Consider the following 17861-nt stretch of genomic DNA (forward strand, 5'->3'; position numbering starts at 1 on the left):
TGTGAACCATACACAGAGTTGCTCCGTGCGGGAATCGGCAGCCGGTTGTCCAACCACCATTTGCCCCTACAAAAAAAACACTCATCCGCTTAACGGAATTTCAAGCCATAAAAAAAAATATTAGCTGTAAAAACTCGTAGAACGCTGTATGGGAAACTTTTAAAAATAGTTACCAGCTCAAAAAAAGCTCTGTAAACGTCATCAGTCAAAATCTGCGAACTGTCAGTTATGTTATGTCACTGCTGTTATCTGATAACGTCAATGTCATATGTCAGCAAGTTGCTTGCTGCTTCATACGTGTCGCGAGTAAAACGAAGAAAACTTTAAAAAAATCAATTAATTTTTACTATAATTATTATTATTTGCAGTGTAAACGTAATCAGTATATGTAGATCATAAACTCACCCATCAGAAATTGTGTAAATATAAGTTTTACTTTATTATTTATTGTTGTGAATTTCACAACATTAGCACACCGACTGAAACGGAGACTTTTAAGGTAGTTTTGTTTGTACACATATGGGGAAGACATTAAATTTGTTATAGATTTGATTAGAAACTTTTTAAACTGTGTTCTTGTGCAGGCTAAGGAAACTATGATCGAACTACCTCGGATCACCAGAGCTCTTCGTGCACACACTCAACTCGACAAGCCACGATGTTTGAAGCCGATCATAGACCCTACAAAAACTTTACAACTGAAGAAGAAAAATTTACAGAAGTAAGATGTGTTTTTCTTATTATATATTGCCATCCTTATTCCATATTTCCATTCTTGTAAGAATGTTTAGATTTTTGTCCTTCCATCTTATTAGAAAATGCTTTTTCATACGTGAATTTTTATGGAAATAATTGGATGACAATATTTGAGTAAACAAAATAGCAATGATTCTGATTTTTTTAAACTAATTAAAAGTTTTCATTTTGCCAAAACTTGCATAGAATATAATGTTGTGCAACATTGTTTCATAGAAACAAATCTTTTATATTTCACAACAACAATATAATGAACTGCAAAGTGTATACAAATATTTAAAATAATTTTACTGTGTTTAGATATTATATTTAGACTCTATTTATGCTTAAATTTTATTCATAATGTCTAAACATAGTTGTGTCATAATTAGATAAACTTACAAGCAGTCAATCAAAGCCAAGCTTTTTCTAACCAATATTTAAAAAACCTTATAACCTAATTAAAATTTCTATTAAATATTTCAGATTCAAATCCTACACAGACATTTACAACTATGTGAAACAAAACGAGCCGGAATCAACGGAGATATTGAAACTCTTTCCGCAATTAAAAGAAGCCTGCAAGCTTCTCACAGGAGACCAGTCAGATGAAATCATTGAAGATGCTGCGGTCCTTACGTTGAGAATGTTTCTAGATCAGGATATTGTGATGCTGAAGCATATGTCACAACTTCGGCAAACATTCGGTACTGTGCTCTCTGCAACGGCTAATAAAATTTGTGAGGTATATTCCCTTTTGTGTTTTATGGTTTTTTGGTTATTCATAATGTTATGTAATGTTGTTACTCTGATTTAGAAACATAAAATTAAATTAGGTATAAAATAAATCAATAGTCATAGCAAAGTAGTAGATAAAGTAAAACTTTGCTGTTCAGATCAGATACCCTTAGTATGAGTTTGCTTTAAAGTAATCGAGACGAGCGCGCATTCGGCGTTCTGATTGTCCGGTTTGAATAAACCAACCAATCAGAGCGCCGAAACTCATACTAAGAGTACTGTACAATGCATACCACAAGACACACTATATGTTAAAATAATCCTTAATGCATTTTACATGATAATATTTTATACTTACCAACTTATAAATCTGTGTACAGCTTGTAACTAGTGTAATTAAATAGTTACAATACACATTACAGATCGTAACAAAAATATCAGAGCAACTATCCGACAATACAAAGGACTACATAAGGACCGAAGAAGCTGAATCCAACAAAGAGAACCTCAAACTATGGGGAGACCACATCCAGTGCCACTACGTTCCTTACAAACCAGTGAAGAAACCACTTGCCAAGTTGACAAGTAAACCTGCTACTGCAAGTGCCTTTGTCACAGATTTTTCTATGAAATATGATAGTGCAAGCCAGGCTAAAGCTACTGCAGGACCTTCGAAAATTTCTGCACCTGTACTGGAGTCTAAAGTTAGTATGATTTTGTATGTTTTACTTTGTAAATGTAAAGGAAAGTTCTTTGAAATTGTGTAGAGTATGTTTCTTATACAATATGTATTATTAATTATTAAATCACTTATCATATACTATTAAAAAGAATTTTTCACTTGTGTTGTTAGCCATATCATTTATAATTTTATAGAGTAAAATTCTTTATTCAAATTAATGACAATCCCAGACTATACTCTCTCATAAAATAAATCTAGAATCTACATAAATATATATGTATACTTGATGTAAGTATAAAGTCACAAGCTCGATTCAGTGTTTAGACAAATATTACCAACCATTTCACAACATTATATTGCACACTTATCTATCTCATTATCAGTATATCACATAACATGAAAACGTACTTGATTACTTACCTATTTATTTACATTTCCAGTATGGCAAGACCTGGCTAGAAACTAAAGTAAAGGAACAATATGAGAACGCAGCCGGGATCTCAAGTGCGGACATACTTCAGTCCATAATAACTTTACTGAACTCTCCTCGGACTAACGATGAAATGCAGAATGATCTCTTTGAGCTACTCGGCTTCGATAAGTTTGAGTTTATATTGGACATATTGGAACATAGGCAGGATATCATCAATAGTTTGAAGGCACCTCCGGCTGGACCTACCTTGTCTGAGAGTAAGTAGTTATAATAATTTTATGCCTATTAATAATAGGGATGATGACGGGGTATGAAAATTAAAAATTCTGTTTTGTCCGTCTGTTAGGTAATGAAAAATATTAGCCCCTTTTTTCATTTGCCATATAAGATAACAATACTTAAGTAAAGCGAATCGAAGTTTAGGAGTGGTAGCAATACATCATTTCTACGTATAAAACGTAGACCTAGAAGTAACGTCGATATTTCGAATCGATATTTTAAAGTCATTTATATCCGTAAGAAAATAAAAAAATATGTGTCCAATATTTTAAACTAAGTAATCTATAAGACGGATACTTATTAAAATAAAAATTAGTCATCGCCATCATCCCTATTGTATAAACTTTTTGAAAATTACTTCTTTCTTGTTTTTCTTTATACCCAACTGTTGCTTCCTAGTATAATATTATTTTCTTTTTTCTGTTCCAGTTGCAGCAATACTCCCCGAGAACAAAATGCCTCAGTACCTGTGCCAAGTGTCGGTGTTGTCGGAACAAGAGAAGATGTTAGCAAAGATAGTGAGGAAAGAAGAGAAGAAAGCAAAGAACAGAAGGATCGAAGAAGATGATGATGAACAGGAGATTAATATTTCTCAGATGAGAGCTAAAAGGTAAATCTAGACTATTTCTTTTTTAGAATTTGATGATTAACTAATTTATACGTCTATCTAATATATAAATATAACGAAAAATATTGACATCAATTATTATGCTATCAGCTTACTTACTTTTTGAATTCGACTAGTTTCAAGCCATGCTAGAGGCTCATATTCATGAGCAGCATTCCGCGACACCCAACGCGGCAACAGTCACGCTTCTACTGATAATTAAGTGAGCAAGCCGATATCATAATAAATAATTTTATTTTGTCCCATGAAAGTTATAATAAAATGATATTTCAAGTTTCTTAATAACTTAACAATGTGTTATTCTAAAAAAACACTAAACATTTTCCAGGTTAGCAGAGTTATCAAAACCCGTGGTACCATTTTCTACATCATCACGGTCAAGCAATATAGACCCCATCCTGCAGAAGATATCGTATTTCCAGACTAAAGTGCAGTATCCTAATGTGTATGACTCGTCTATTAATGCTAAAAATTCTGCCGGTAAGTGTATGAATACTTACCTGTTATATTTCAAACTGGTCTTTAAGGGAACTACATCTATTTATTTAATCTTGGGTTTAGTGAAATGGGTCAGATTTATTTTTCTTTTTAAATGGTATAAGCCGGTATACGTGCAGACGAATCATCAGATGGTAATCAAACGCCGCAACGATGAAACGCAACGCAAGCGTTGCTTCTCCATGAGGTGGTGATATCACTCCGATCGAGTCGGCCCATTCATGCCCTTCCACACTTAAAATCTATCGGCGACGGCCACCTCTCGCGTCCGGCTTTGGTTCAGGCTATGGTGCGGAACTAGGGGGACTGGGATGCCGTCTCATTTCTGCGAAGCAGTCATGCTAGCTAAGGAGAAGGCGGGACGCGTCAGAGAACGAACCTCCCCAAGCCCCAGCCGCCGCGAAGGACACTCCGAGCGTCGGGGATCGCGTGAAACTGCTTAAAAAAGCAAGCTTTTCTTCGGAACCTTCTTTTTATTCTGTCATACCTATTCCAGGATTTGTATCGGGCCTCAAACTGATCCTACCAGAGAATGCAGTGAGGAAAGACACCAAAGAAATGGAAGAGGTCATCATTCCCAAGAACGACCCCCCACCACTGACTGTTGGAAACCAACGCGTGCCTGTTGCTGAATTGGATGAGGTATTATTACTGGAATTTTGGTCTTTTTGTAAAAAACTTCCTGACATACGGACACACACACACATTTAATTTTTAATGAATTGAAGAAGATTTACCTGGATTTTCTATTTTGCCACCTTTTCTACCTACCGAAAGAAGGACAATCAAGTTCTTCATTTTATTTTTGGGTAAATTGCTACAAATGTGTTCTTTAAAAAAAACATGTGCGTTTACAAACACACAAGTGAATATGGACATGACACCCAGACCTAAAACAACATTTGTCGATCACACAAAGAGTTGCTCCGTGCGGGAATCGAACCCGCTACACGATGCACGCCAGTCAATTAACATAACATTCCCATTCTCTGATCTTAGACAAAGTTTTAAATAATATTTCTCTTTTCCAGATCGGCCAAATGGCGTTTGAAAACATAAAAGAGTTGAACAGGATTCAGTCAGTAGTATTCCAGACAGCGTACAATACAAACGAGAACTTATTAATCTGCGCCCCCACTGGGGCGGGTAAGACCAACATCGCTTTACTGACTGTGGTACATCAGATCAAGCAACACATTGAGAATAATGTTATTATGAAGAATAAGTTTAAGGTAAGTTGTACCTAGTTACCTTTAAAATGAGGTTTATTTTATAAAAAATATCGACTTTTTCACGAGAACAGGACGAAAAGGCTCCAATTCACGCCACCTTGTACAAAAATGGAATAGTTTTCTTTATTTCTTTAATTGATTGATCCCACATGTAATATTATGAAGAGTTTCTTCGGCACACCAATTGCCTATGAGTAATCAAAACTATCATACTACAGGAATTTAAATCAAAATCTATCTGCAAGTTCGTTTATAGTTAAATTGAATGTTTCTTCTGAATATTGTCTCTCTTGATACATGGTGTCCCATCTTCCACAGATAATCTACATAGCTCCAATGAAGGCTTTGGCATCAGAAATGACGGCGTCCTTCGGGCGTCGGCTCAAAGGGCTCGGTATTCTAGTGAGAGAACTGACAGGAGACATGAAGCTGACCAAAACTGAAGTACAGCAGACACAGATGATTGTCACTACACCTGAGAAGTGGGACGTTGTTACTAGGAAGGGAGCTAGTGAGTATTGCTTGTTTTATTTGAATTATATATTTCAAAATCTTAGCTAATTGATTGCTAATTAATGATCTGTAGTTTGGTTAATGGAGGTTAAATAAGTAGTCACAAACAGTAGCCTTTGTACGAGTTATCTTTACATTTAACGAAATCGAAACGAGAGCGCGTTCAGCGCTCTGATTAGCCGGCTCGAATAAACCCACAAATCGGAGTGCCGAAAGCTCTTGTTTTTATTACTTGTACTTCATACATTCGCGTGACGTCTTAAATTCTTTTTTCTGCTGGATCATTTAATTAAGTAATTTACCTCAGATGCCAGTTTAATCCAGATAAGCCTGAAACAAATTTTAGTACTATTTAACATAAATTATAGTAGGTATTAGCAACTTTAATGGGTAGATGCATATAGGACGGTAGGCTTATCTGGGTTAAAACATACACAAGACTCTAAAATAACTCGTTTACACATTTTTATTTTGTATTTCAGCCGACACGGAACTAGCATCAATAGTAAAACTTATAATTATCGACGAAGTACACTTGTTGCACGGCGACAGAGGGCCGATTGTCGAAGCGATTGTCGCGCGAACGCTGCGACAAGTCGAGTCGACGCAGAACATGATACGAATAGTCGGATTATCTGCTACATTGCCTAATTATCTGGATGTGGCAAGGTAAATGCTGTAACATAATTTTAGTTTAACACATTAGACGCCATGTCGGACAACGTTGTCCGACACTAGTGGAGGAATAGTCTTTAACAGTTTTTTGTTGGCAATAAAAGGCTTACGTAAACTTTTGGGCGTGCTCGATATGTTTGGGTTATGGGGCTCGTAATCATAAACTGCTAACATACACATAAATGGAGTCGTGCAGGCAACACAGTTTGCTGGCCTGAAAATAATTTCGCTTACTCAAACTGTTTTTGTCACTTAATTACTAAACAGTACCTGATTTAGCTACGCCGACCCACACCCTTCCCTAATAAGTCCAGGGGAGACGCAGATTGCTTAATATCAGGTGATCTGTCTGCTCATTTACTCAACTATACCCTAAACATAACATAACTAGCTTCTGCCAGCGATTTCACCCGCGTTCCCGTGGGATAAAAAATATCCTATCACCCAAGTCAGCTCATACCCTGTCTGTATACCAAATTTCATTAAAATCCGTTCAGTACTTTCAGCGTGATTGACGGACAAACATCCAAACAAACAAAACTTTCACATTTATAATATTACTGTGATTAAAAGCTTGCCCTTCTATATCTTATTTTGTTTCATATCTTCAGGTTCCTACGAGTGAATCCAAACATCGGTCTATTTTACTTCGACTCTCGGTTCCGTCCCGTGCCTTTGGAACAACAGTTTATTGGTGTCAAGGAAACCGGCAGCGGTGGAGGGGTGCATCTCAGAACGGTATGGAAACTTTTATTTATTTGAGACGACCATTGCTATATTTCGACCGGGATCGGGAATTGGGGATTTGGAAGATCGAGGAAGGGGAAATCGGCGCTCCGATAACCTCACCTACACAACGTAAGCGTTGTTTCAAAACCAGTTTTCTGTGAGGCCGTGGTATCACTCCGGTCGAACTGGCCCTAACACTTAACTAACTGAAATAAATTATTATTTAACTTGACTTTTAATAAAAATATACAATATCGTCAAACATTTTAATACCCACAGATACAAACAATGAACGAGATATGCTACGATAAAGCAGTAGACATGGTACAAAAAGGCCATCAGGTAATGGTATTCGTGCACGCGCGTAACGCCACCCACCAAACGGCTATGATCCTTAAAGAAATAGCCCAGAAGAAGGGCCATTTGAAACATTTTGAACCAGAAGATACGGGCGCTTTCCTGAAAGCCAAGAAGTCTATAAGTAGCAGCCCTAATAAGCAGCTTGGTGAATTGTTCGCGAGTGGCTTTGCTTGCCATCATGCTGGTATGCTGAGGAGTGATCGGTGAGTTTGTAAACATAAATTAAAATAAATAAATTAAAACTATAGTTGGAGTATTACAAACGTGCACACGATCATAGGTAATTTTTATCAGTATCCTTAGTACAAGTTTACTTTACGTTCAACGAGATCGAAACGAGAGCGCGTTCGGCGCTCTGATTGGTTGGTTCATTCGCATCGGCCAATCAGATTACTGAACGCGCTCTCATTTCGTTTTCGTTCAATGATCTGTGTAAAATCTTTACAATTAAAAATGTACTTTTTGCTTCCAGAAATATGGTCGAAAAATACTTTGCGGAAGGTTTTATAAAAGTTTTAGTTTGTACGTCCACGCTAGCGTGGGGTGTCAACTTACCAGCTCATGCTGTTATTATAAGAGTGAGTATATTTATACACATATATAACATTTTATTAAAAAATCGCTCAATATTTAAATGAGTTATCAAAATGTCGTGATATCGACGAATAAAATGAGAAAAAAAAACATAGATAATGAATAAACAATATATATACTCGTATTGTAAATTAGTTATGTTTAGACATGTAATGAGGAGAATAAAAAATCCACGTTTGGCCCAATACACATTCAAGCATCTCATATCGCTTTCCCAGAATAATAATCTACATGAGAGCTATTAGGTGAACCTACCACAATCTACAACAATACATTTTCAACTCTACACTTTCGGAATAAAATAGAAAATATAATTATTATCCAAACATTACTTCTATCTTCTTTCTACAGGGCACAGAAATCTACGACCAAAGCCACGGTACATTCGTGGACCTAAGCATCCTGGATGTGCTACAAATATTCGGTCGAGCGGGGCGGCCGCAGTTCGATACGTCTGGAACTGGCATCATTATAACTACGCACGACAAACTGACGCATTATCTCAAGTCCATGACCAATCAGTTCCCTATTGAGAGTAACTTCATCAATCTGCTCGCTGATAATTTGAATGCTGAGGTTCTATTTACAGGGCACAGAAATCTACGACCAAAACCACGAGACTATATCTATATCTATCAAAACATTCTCAACTCTATATTTCTGGAGTAAAGTCGAAAATCTATTAACCAAACACAGATAGGTGCTAGCATAAACACACACGACCAAAACCACGGGACTATATCTATCAATACATTTTCAACTCTATAGTTCTTGAATAAACTCGAAAATCAATTGGCCAAACACAGATTAGTGCTAGCATAAACACATTATGACACGAACAAGGATTACTTGTATTTACAGGGCACAGAAATCTACGACCAAAAGCCACGGGACTATATCTATATCTATAAATACATGTATAAAAAAAATAGTTCTCGAATAATAGTCGAATATTTATTGAAGGTTAAAAGAACATTTATTGGTTCTTTCCTTAATTTATTATGCAAACTTCTATTATTATTCAGGGCAGTCAGAAATCCATACGTCCAAAACCACGGGACTTTGGTTTATATCTTTCAGGTTGCAATCTGGGCTACAGTGACAAACATAGAAGAAGCTGTCGAAAGTCAGTAAGTCCGAACACGTATCTCTTCGTGAGGATGAGGATACATCCCTCAGGTAACGATTCAATACTGCTATTTACTGGTACACAGTACAATCTAGCTCATGTGCTTATTTTAAGCCGGCAACGCCCTTGTAACTCTTATAGTTTAAAGGTATCCAATTCGGCAATTGCTTACCCATAAAAGGTGCATTTTAAGCACGCTACACACCTTACGATTTTACTGTACAATCGGACTGTACAGTAAAATCGTACGTTCCATGAAACCTACGACACTATATCGATATAACTGTACAGGTTTATCTATTCTTCAACACATATATCGTCATGGGGAGTACAAGTAGCGAAAATCTATTTGCCTTCACACAGATTTTTATTGGCAGTAAAAGTATTAATTCGATTCACTTAAATCTGTATAGTACTGTTTGCTCTACACACCTTAGGTTTTAACTGAACATTAACAACTGCATAGTTAAAACGTAGGTCCATACAGCCAACACACCTTACAATTTAACTGTACAGTTTGACTGTACAATTAAATAGCCGCTATTATGTTAGTTAGTGGTCTAAATTAACCTTTTTCCAATATTCTAGGTATACGGTCTAACATACACGGACGTGCAAGAGGAGCCGATGTTGGAAACTAAACGTCGCGAGCTGATCACTGCCGCCGCCATGCAGCTGGACAACACGCACATGATCAGGTTCAACGAACGGACGGGGCAGCTTAATATTACAGGTAAATATAGATTTATGTAGTTATATGCTTAAAATTGTGTAATGCCTTTAATAAATACCCTTTATTTTGCTGAAGAGGAAAAGATTTACATATGTATACAATTGAATACCCACTTTTCACCAGTTAAATAATGGGTACCTTGAAATAGAGGATTAGCCTTGGATCGGAGATGATTTTTTATCAAGCACAGTTTAAAACTGACATGCAGTTTGCTTTATATTTTTTAAAAACCTTAAATACCCAACAACTTCTTGACTCAGAAATTTAACCCGAGATTACTTACTCCACAGTCACGCTCGCAACCATTCGAGCAATAAAATTGATCTCGACCCTGAGGCACAGCAAAATATTTCGAAATGGTATTGATAATGTAACTAATTTCTTAGATAATTCCAAAATCACGTATTTTAGCAAACGGCCTTTTGGAAACAAAAATAAAATACCCTTAATGTGATTGTCCTATTTTCCCTTACAGACTTGGGTCGTACAGCGAGTCACTACTACATAACGTGTGAGACTATGGAGGTGTTCAACTCTATGGTCCGCAAGTCTATGACGCAAGGGTATGTGCTGGAAATGCTCACCAGGTGCTCCGACTTCCAGCAGCTTAAAGTAAGTCTCCTCTTATCTAATTAGTGATTTAACTATAGTTTTAAAACTTCAATTTTAAAACTTTATAAAACCTTATTCACAAAATAAAATTACAATAGAAAACACGGTTAATATCCGAATACTCAAACGCTACTAAATTTTAAGACGCTCTTAAAACTAGTTCTGTAGGGACAGAACTAGTTTTAAGAGCATCTTCTGAGCATCAATTCTTTATAAAATGACAGAGATAGCACGATATTTAAGTACGACCTAAAATGGAGTAGCATTTCAGTATTCGGGCGTAAGCCTCTTAAATGAGGCAAATCTAAAGTCTTATATTGGGCCCAATTTCTAAATAGATCCCCTACAAGTATGAGGTGCAATGAATATTTTGCCATAACAAGACTTTGGGTCTCTACGCAACTAATCTATACTTATAATAAATCTGTAGAGAGGTCAATTCTGTACATGAAATATATTTCCAAAATAACTATCAGCGGGTGATTAGTGATCGATACTGACGCCAAAAATGCAATCAGAAAAATTTTTGTCTGTCTGTCTGTCTGTCTGTCTGTCTGTCTGTCTGTCTGTATGTTCTTTATAGAAATAAAAACCACTCGACAGATTTCAACCAAACTTGGTACAATTGTTCTTCATACTCCTGGGCAGGTTATAGTATACTTTTCATCACGCTACGATGAATAGGAGCAGAGCAGTGAAGGGAAATGTGGGGAAAACAGGAGAACTTACTCCATTTTTTAAGCTTCCGTCGCGTGTGCAGCCTTAATGGTTAAAGCTACACAGAAATCATGTATGACGGAAATGTTCTCCTTAAAATTGTTTAAAAAATATTCAACGACAGCAAATGTCTATCTTTTATGGTTGACTCACAATAACACGTATAACTCCCGATAGCTTAGCAGTTCTGAGCTTTCTGATTATATTTGTCTACTCTAACGTTTATAACACTCTCATTCATTCATTCATTCATATTATAATAAATCTGTAGAAGGGTTAATTCTGTTACTGGATCCATACCAAACCCAAATACTGAAAAAATACGGATAAAAAAAATCTTCATTTTTCAGGTTTATACTATAGAACGCGGGCTCAACAGCAGTAGCTCAATAGAGAGATCTCCGTAATTATTATGGGCCTAGCCGTATTTGGTCCAATAGATATTTATAAGAGGTCATTGTCAGAGTTACTCAAAATGGAGAAATAAATCATCCACGCGAAGACCGACATCCGCGCGGACGGAGTCGCTGGCAGAAGCTAGTAACGGATAATTTTAAAATCGAAAAAACAAATACCTAAAAACCATTCTCAGCAGATAATTTTGAACCCTACACAAACACAATAAAATATATTTTCCTCTATTCAAATATAAACGGACAATTTCAAAATCGAAAAAACAAATACCTAGAAACCATTCTCAGAAATTAATTTTGAACCCTATACAAACACAATAAAATCAATTTTCATTTATTCCAGGTGAGGAAAGAAGAATTAACAGAGCTATGGAACCTCAAAGACCAGTACTGCGAGCTCCGTATAGAGGACGCGCCAGAAGATATACATTGGAAGATTAACATACTGCTGCAGACTTACTTGTCTAGGGGACGCGTCAATGGATCGTCGCTGCAGTCCGATTTGAATTATATTAGCCAGGTTTGTATAGAAATCTTAATATTCGCAACGTCGCGCTTTTTATCCCCAAAGAGGTACGCAGAGATGCATATGTACATTACAGGTTATATACAATGTACACCCACTTTTCACCATTTGTGTTATAAGTCCCACGTAATAGGGGTCAGCCTATTGCCAAATAAAATAAAACTTAATACTTGAAATAATATTGACATAGTTGATGCAACGTCACGCCTTTTTACTCCCGAAGGGGTAGGCAGAGGTGCACATTATGGCAATTGACTTATAATTATTTAAACAAAACTCTTTATACCTAGTGAAATAAAACTAGTCTACTTATTTAAAGGGAAACTTCAGAATAGAATAGAATGCAGTATCATTTCATAAGCACTTTAATTTTGACATTTAATAGCTCTTTGCAAGAAAGGCAGTAAACTTTAGTTAAGTTCTAACCTGTGTTCTAACTGTGAACTTACAGTTTACTATTTTCAAAGTGCATATGGAGGAGTCAAATATCATTCCTTAACATTCTTGTACTCATTATGTATCTTAAATTCACAATATTACAACACATTTTCCAATCACAACAGTCTATTATCATAATCTCTATTCACAGAACGCCGTCCGTATAGTAAGAGCGCTCTTCGAGATAACTCTTCGCAAGAACAATGCGTACATGGCAGGCTTGTACCTGAAGATGGCGAAAATGTTAGAGCTACAACAGTGGGACTTCTACAGCGACATGCGACAGTTCAACTGTTTCACTATCGAGACGTTGAAACACATCGAGTATCCGATGCTGAAGCCCGACCAGATTAGAGATATGGATTGGAAGGAAGTTGGTTAGTGGAGATTTTTGTAGTTGTATTACATGTTCTTCTCCATAGGAATCTACACTTTGGAACGAGCAAATAGCTTCACTAGAGGACTAACCGACAGACAGACGGTTTTAATATTATTATAATTGCTTTGACGTTCAAAAGTGCCTTCCTAGTCTATTTGAAATAAATGATTTTGACTTTGACTTTCGTGTTATTAGAATGTTATGTAATAAAGTTATCATATTGGGAAAAGCTCTACTAGTTTCGAATGACAGAGGGACTCCTTATCAAAAGCAGCATACGCACTTTCAAGGCAATTCACTTTTACATTTCAAAAGTGCCTTATGTTGGATTAATTGAAATAAATGCTTTAACTTTGGCACGGCGACGTTGCGCGTTGAGTAGGCTGCGCGACATCGCAGCGTTTGCAGCTGACCAGCTGGACATTAGCGCGTTCAAATAGACAAACTCTGATGAAAAATACATGTTTTATCATCAGTAGATCTGTCAACGGAAAATAACAAGGTCCGGTAGTGTGTCATTTTACGTATTTTAAAGATGCGTATATTTAAAAGAATTTCTGTGATTGGTCGAATCATATAAAATCTTACGAATAGATATCCGTTAGTTTATAAATTTACCGTATGACGTCGGAAATTGATAAATTTACGAAAATGTGGACGTAGAATATTACAATTTATCGCCCGTTTAGAATCCTACGAAAGTTTATGAACTTCCTAGTAAATTGATAAACTTACGGATCTTGTTATTTTCCGGTGACATATCCATCAACAATAACAATACAAAAAATACCACCACCGTTCGACAGGCTACGAGACACAATAAACCACAAATGAGGAGAGGCTTTGGTCAGTGGCCACTTATAGGCAGTTGATGATGATGTAAACTATAATTAAAGACACCGTCATAAATAATATTTCATATTAATTCAACAGGTGATTTGATCCGCAACCCTAAAAACGCTCGACATCTAAAGAAGTGTGCTGATGAGTTCCCCCTGCTAGAGATGGAAGCCAGCCTGCACCCCATCACGCGAACTGTCTTGAGGATACGACTCTCTATCACACCTAACTTCAAGTGAGTGAAATTTGTTTGTATGGCGCAGGGTGGTAAACTAGCAGACGGAGTATCTGATGGTAAGCAATCGGTGCCGCCCATGGACATCATAGCTTTCAGGGAAGAGGGGGGGGGGGATTGGGTCTCTAAATGTAACGTTGCGTTGTTTTACGTCGATTTTCTGTGAAGTCGTGGTGTCACGCCGATCGAACTACATCATTCGTGCTGAAGTTTGGTTTTCCCGAGTGAAAAATGGCAAATTATGTTCTTGACTGAGACATTTTAATGATACATTTTAAGATTCCTTAATCCAAACATACTTAAAACTCAATTAATTTTCAGATGGAACGACCGGTACCACGGTAAAGCGCCCGAAGCATTCTGGATCTGGGTGGAAGACCCGGAGACTGACATTATGTACTACCACGAATACTTCCTTATTACTAAGAAACAGGTAATTAAGTGAAAATATACTTTTATAATAACTATTGTAAGAAATTAACTAAAAATCAAGGTTTACTCAAGTATATTAATGGAGAAAAGCTCTACTAGTTTCGATTCACAAAGGGACTTTGACTCGACAGTAGTATCGTTCAGAATCTATTCCAGAAGAATCATCGCGAAAGTTAGGTATTAGGAGACGGACGACTTTTTGCAATATATTCAAAATTCGGTCTCTAGTTTAAAATTAACCTATTACATTTAATATATTTGTCAACGCGAAATTGGGACACTTATTTTCGAGAGCTTTACTCCGTTAATTTACTCACGTAAATTAACAGAGAAAAGCTCTACCACTTTCGAATCACAGCGGAACTCTTCACCTTGAGTAGCGTGCATAGACATGGCGACATCGCGAAGCCTACCAGTAGGCTGCGCTGATTTATTTTTACTTAATCACGTGACTGTTTTTACAGGTGGTAACAAAAGAACCACAAGAGTTGATAATCACGATACCAATCAGCGAGCCGTTACCGCCCCAGTACTACATCCGAGCCACATCTGAGAGGTAAGAACTCAATATTTTTATAATCATTGAAGAAACATACATTTCAAATATAATTCAACAAGTATTATGACTAAAACCAACCTGTTGCCCCTTATGTTTTATGTGTGTGTTCATATACTGATAAATAAATAAAATGTTCTCTATTTCCAGATGGATTGGATCAGAAAGTGTATTACCACTCACGTTCCAGCACTTAATACTGCCTGAGACTCATCCGCCTCACACAGGTATAATTTTACCTGTAAACTAATAATTATATTGTTGAGTAATTTGTTTTCGATATCTATAGTAACAAAACTGGTGGACTTGGTTTAACTCTGTCTAGCCCTTACATTAACAAACGTGCATGAACAGTTATAAACTGTATTTTTTTCCCGTCTCTAAGTGACGCTAGTATAAGGCTTTTCTAACGTTACGTGAATGTAACTATAGTATAGTGTAAGACCCTAGAAGTCCAAACAGTTTAACTGACTATTAGCTTGGCTAATGGAATATTGGTAAGTAAATAAATATCCCATTGGTCAACACGCCTCACGCCACCGATTGACGTGTGGCTCACATTTAAATTTTTCTTCTAAGATGGACAACAGCAGACATACCAATATTTTTATAATAACTATCGTGAGACATACTAAATTAACTAAACATCACGGTTTATTCGCGTATTATTAATGTAGGCTGTGCACGCTGCTAATGATGAAGAGTCCCTCTGTGACTCGAAACTAGTAAAGCCTTTCTACGTTAATAATACGTGAGTAAACAATGATTTTTAGTTAGACATACCAATAATCAAATTATTCCTCCCACAGACCTGCTAGAACTGCAACCACTTCCAGTGACAGCCCTAAACAACCCGAACTACGAGATGCTATACAACTTCAGCCACTTCAACCCCATACAGACTCAGATATTCCACTGCCTGTACCACACCGACCATAATGTACTGCTCGGCGCGCCCACCGGCTCCGGCAAGACTATTGTCGCTGAAGTAGCCATGTTTAGAGTGTTTAACCAGTATCCTAATTGTAAGGTAAGGTTACCTGTATGATGAAGTGTTTTAAGCTAATTATTTGTACTGTTAGAGATGTTTCTGTAGTTAAAGATAAGTTATTTTAACCTTTAAAGTACTTAAAAATTATCACACTTGCATTGATGCGTAGATAAACTTCTATTTAGTATTATTCTAGCTAATTTAAAATAAATAAATATGATTATTGAGTCTATTTTATGATATCTTAAGTTAGAACACGAAATTCATAGAAAAATCTATGAATATCGTGTCGTATTGATTAGTGTATGTAAATTAATTAGAAACTATTCTTTTAGTTTAGTTAGTTAGTTTTTAAAAAAACGTTGCCCCACATTAGGATTTTCTCCTGTGTCGTGGGTGCGTTTACAAACATACAAGTTCACATACACATGACACCCAGACCCGAAACAACAATTTGTGGATCACACAAAGAGTTGCTCCGTGCGGGAATCGTGTGGGAATTTTGGTAATACATACTACCAATAGGATAGCTCCGTATGTAGCTAAGGGTATACCCATCTGAAACTAGAGATACAAACAGTTAACATAATTATTATTAACTTGCAGGTGGTCTACATCGCACCACTTAAAGCTCTTGTAAAAGAAAGAATAAAGGATTGGAAAGTGCGACTACAGGAGAGGCTTGGTAAACAAGTCGTCGAGCTGACAGGTCGGTGAAAATTTTAGACAAAAATACATTCAGTGATGCATTCCTATTAGAAGCCTATTAGGCTTAATTTCTTATTTCTGAATGCATATTTTTTCTTGAGAGATACTACAAACCTGAAGGTAATACAAAATAAAGTGAAAACAAAACATTGAATGATCTACGTTAAGATGTTTCCTTCATTCCGGTTTTAGTTCCCAGTTGCCCAGTCTCAAGTGTTTTCTAATAGTCTTATAATCTTTCAGGCGACGTATCACCCGATATCAGAGCGATCCGCAACTCGCACGTGATAGTGACGACTCCTGAGAAATGGGACGGCATCAGTCGATCCTGGCAGACCAGGAACTATGTTAGAGACGTCGCACTTATAGTTATTGATGAAATACATCTGCTGGGAGAGGACAGAGGGCCTGTGCTGGAAGTTATCGTGTCCAGGTGAGATTGAACTCTAATTTGAAGGTTATAGAATGTAGAATACATTAATAAAGATGCCACGTTAGTCAAATAATAGTTATTCATTAGTTCCCGGAGTGGGCCCTTATATCAGTTGTATTGGGCTTTTTGAGTGCAAAATTTCCACTTCCTCACGTAACTGTTCGAGAGTGCTCGACCATTTTCGAGTTACAACAGAGGTTCGTAATAATGCTTGCATACTTGCTTAACGACCCGGTGGTATAAAGTTAGATATTACGTTTATCATACGTTACGTCAACTCTGTCTACCTCTTTGGAGAAAAACCGGTATTATACTAAACAAATCACAAGGGCACAATGTTAATCAAAAATATTATTCGATTTCAGAACAAACTTCATAGAATCCCACACGTCTCGACGATTGCGTATCATTGGTCTGTCAACTGCTCTAGCCAACGCCAAGGATTTAGCAAACTGGTTGAATATCGGAGAAATGGGACTGTACAACTTTAGGCCTTCGGTGCGCCCTGTACCTTTGGAGGTATGTGATAATATTTCTTAACTTACAAGGCTTCTTTTAAGGGGGGAAAATCATCCATTGAAGAGAATTCACGAGGCGAGAGACCGCCTTGAACTTATAAGGCT

At 36.8% G+C, this 17861-nt stretch overlaps 1 protein-coding gene across 1 annotated transcript in view; it reads left to right on the plus strand.

The window, feature by feature from the left end:
* The first annotated feature begins 262 nt into the window (after positions 1 to 262).
* Positions 263 to 17861, plus strand: part of LOC118278145 (activating signal cointegrator 1 complex subunit 3) — a 31901-nt gene continuing 14302 nt past the window's right edge. Inside the window, 29 exon segments of the mRNA XM_050700214.1 lie at positions 263 to 499; positions 585 to 721; positions 1222 to 1480; positions 1896 to 2177; positions 2596 to 2845; positions 3297 to 3477; positions 3824 to 3975; positions 4490 to 4635; positions 5025 to 5225; positions 5544 to 5736; positions 6221 to 6407; positions 7025 to 7151; positions 7422 to 7705; positions 7975 to 8080; positions 8448 to 8672; positions 9177 to 9221; positions 9224 to 9273; positions 9813 to 9958; positions 10434 to 10570; positions 12044 to 12220; positions 12816 to 13041; positions 13977 to 14118; positions 14440 to 14551; positions 15015 to 15106; positions 15257 to 15333; positions 15916 to 16136; positions 16704 to 16806; positions 17049 to 17238; positions 17604 to 17757. Of these exon segments, the coding sequence (XP_050556171.1) occupies positions 597 to 721; positions 1222 to 1480; positions 1896 to 2177; positions 2596 to 2845; positions 3297 to 3477; positions 3824 to 3975; positions 4490 to 4635; positions 5025 to 5225; positions 5544 to 5736; positions 6221 to 6407; positions 7025 to 7151; positions 7422 to 7705; positions 7975 to 8080; positions 8448 to 8672; positions 9177 to 9221; positions 9224 to 9273; positions 9813 to 9958; positions 10434 to 10570; positions 12044 to 12220; positions 12816 to 13041; positions 13977 to 14118; positions 14440 to 14551; positions 15015 to 15106; positions 15257 to 15333; positions 15916 to 16136; positions 16704 to 16806; positions 17049 to 17238; positions 17604 to 17757 (4590 nt within the window). The 5' untranslated portion in view covers positions 263 to 499; positions 585 to 596.

Source organism: Spodoptera frugiperda, chromosome 18, assembly GCF_023101765.2.
Source record: "Spodoptera frugiperda isolate SF20-4 chromosome 18, AGI-APGP_CSIRO_Sfru_2.0, whole genome shotgun sequence".
Taxonomy (NCBI): domain Eukaryota; kingdom Metazoa; phylum Arthropoda; class Insecta; order Lepidoptera; family Noctuidae; genus Spodoptera; species Spodoptera frugiperda.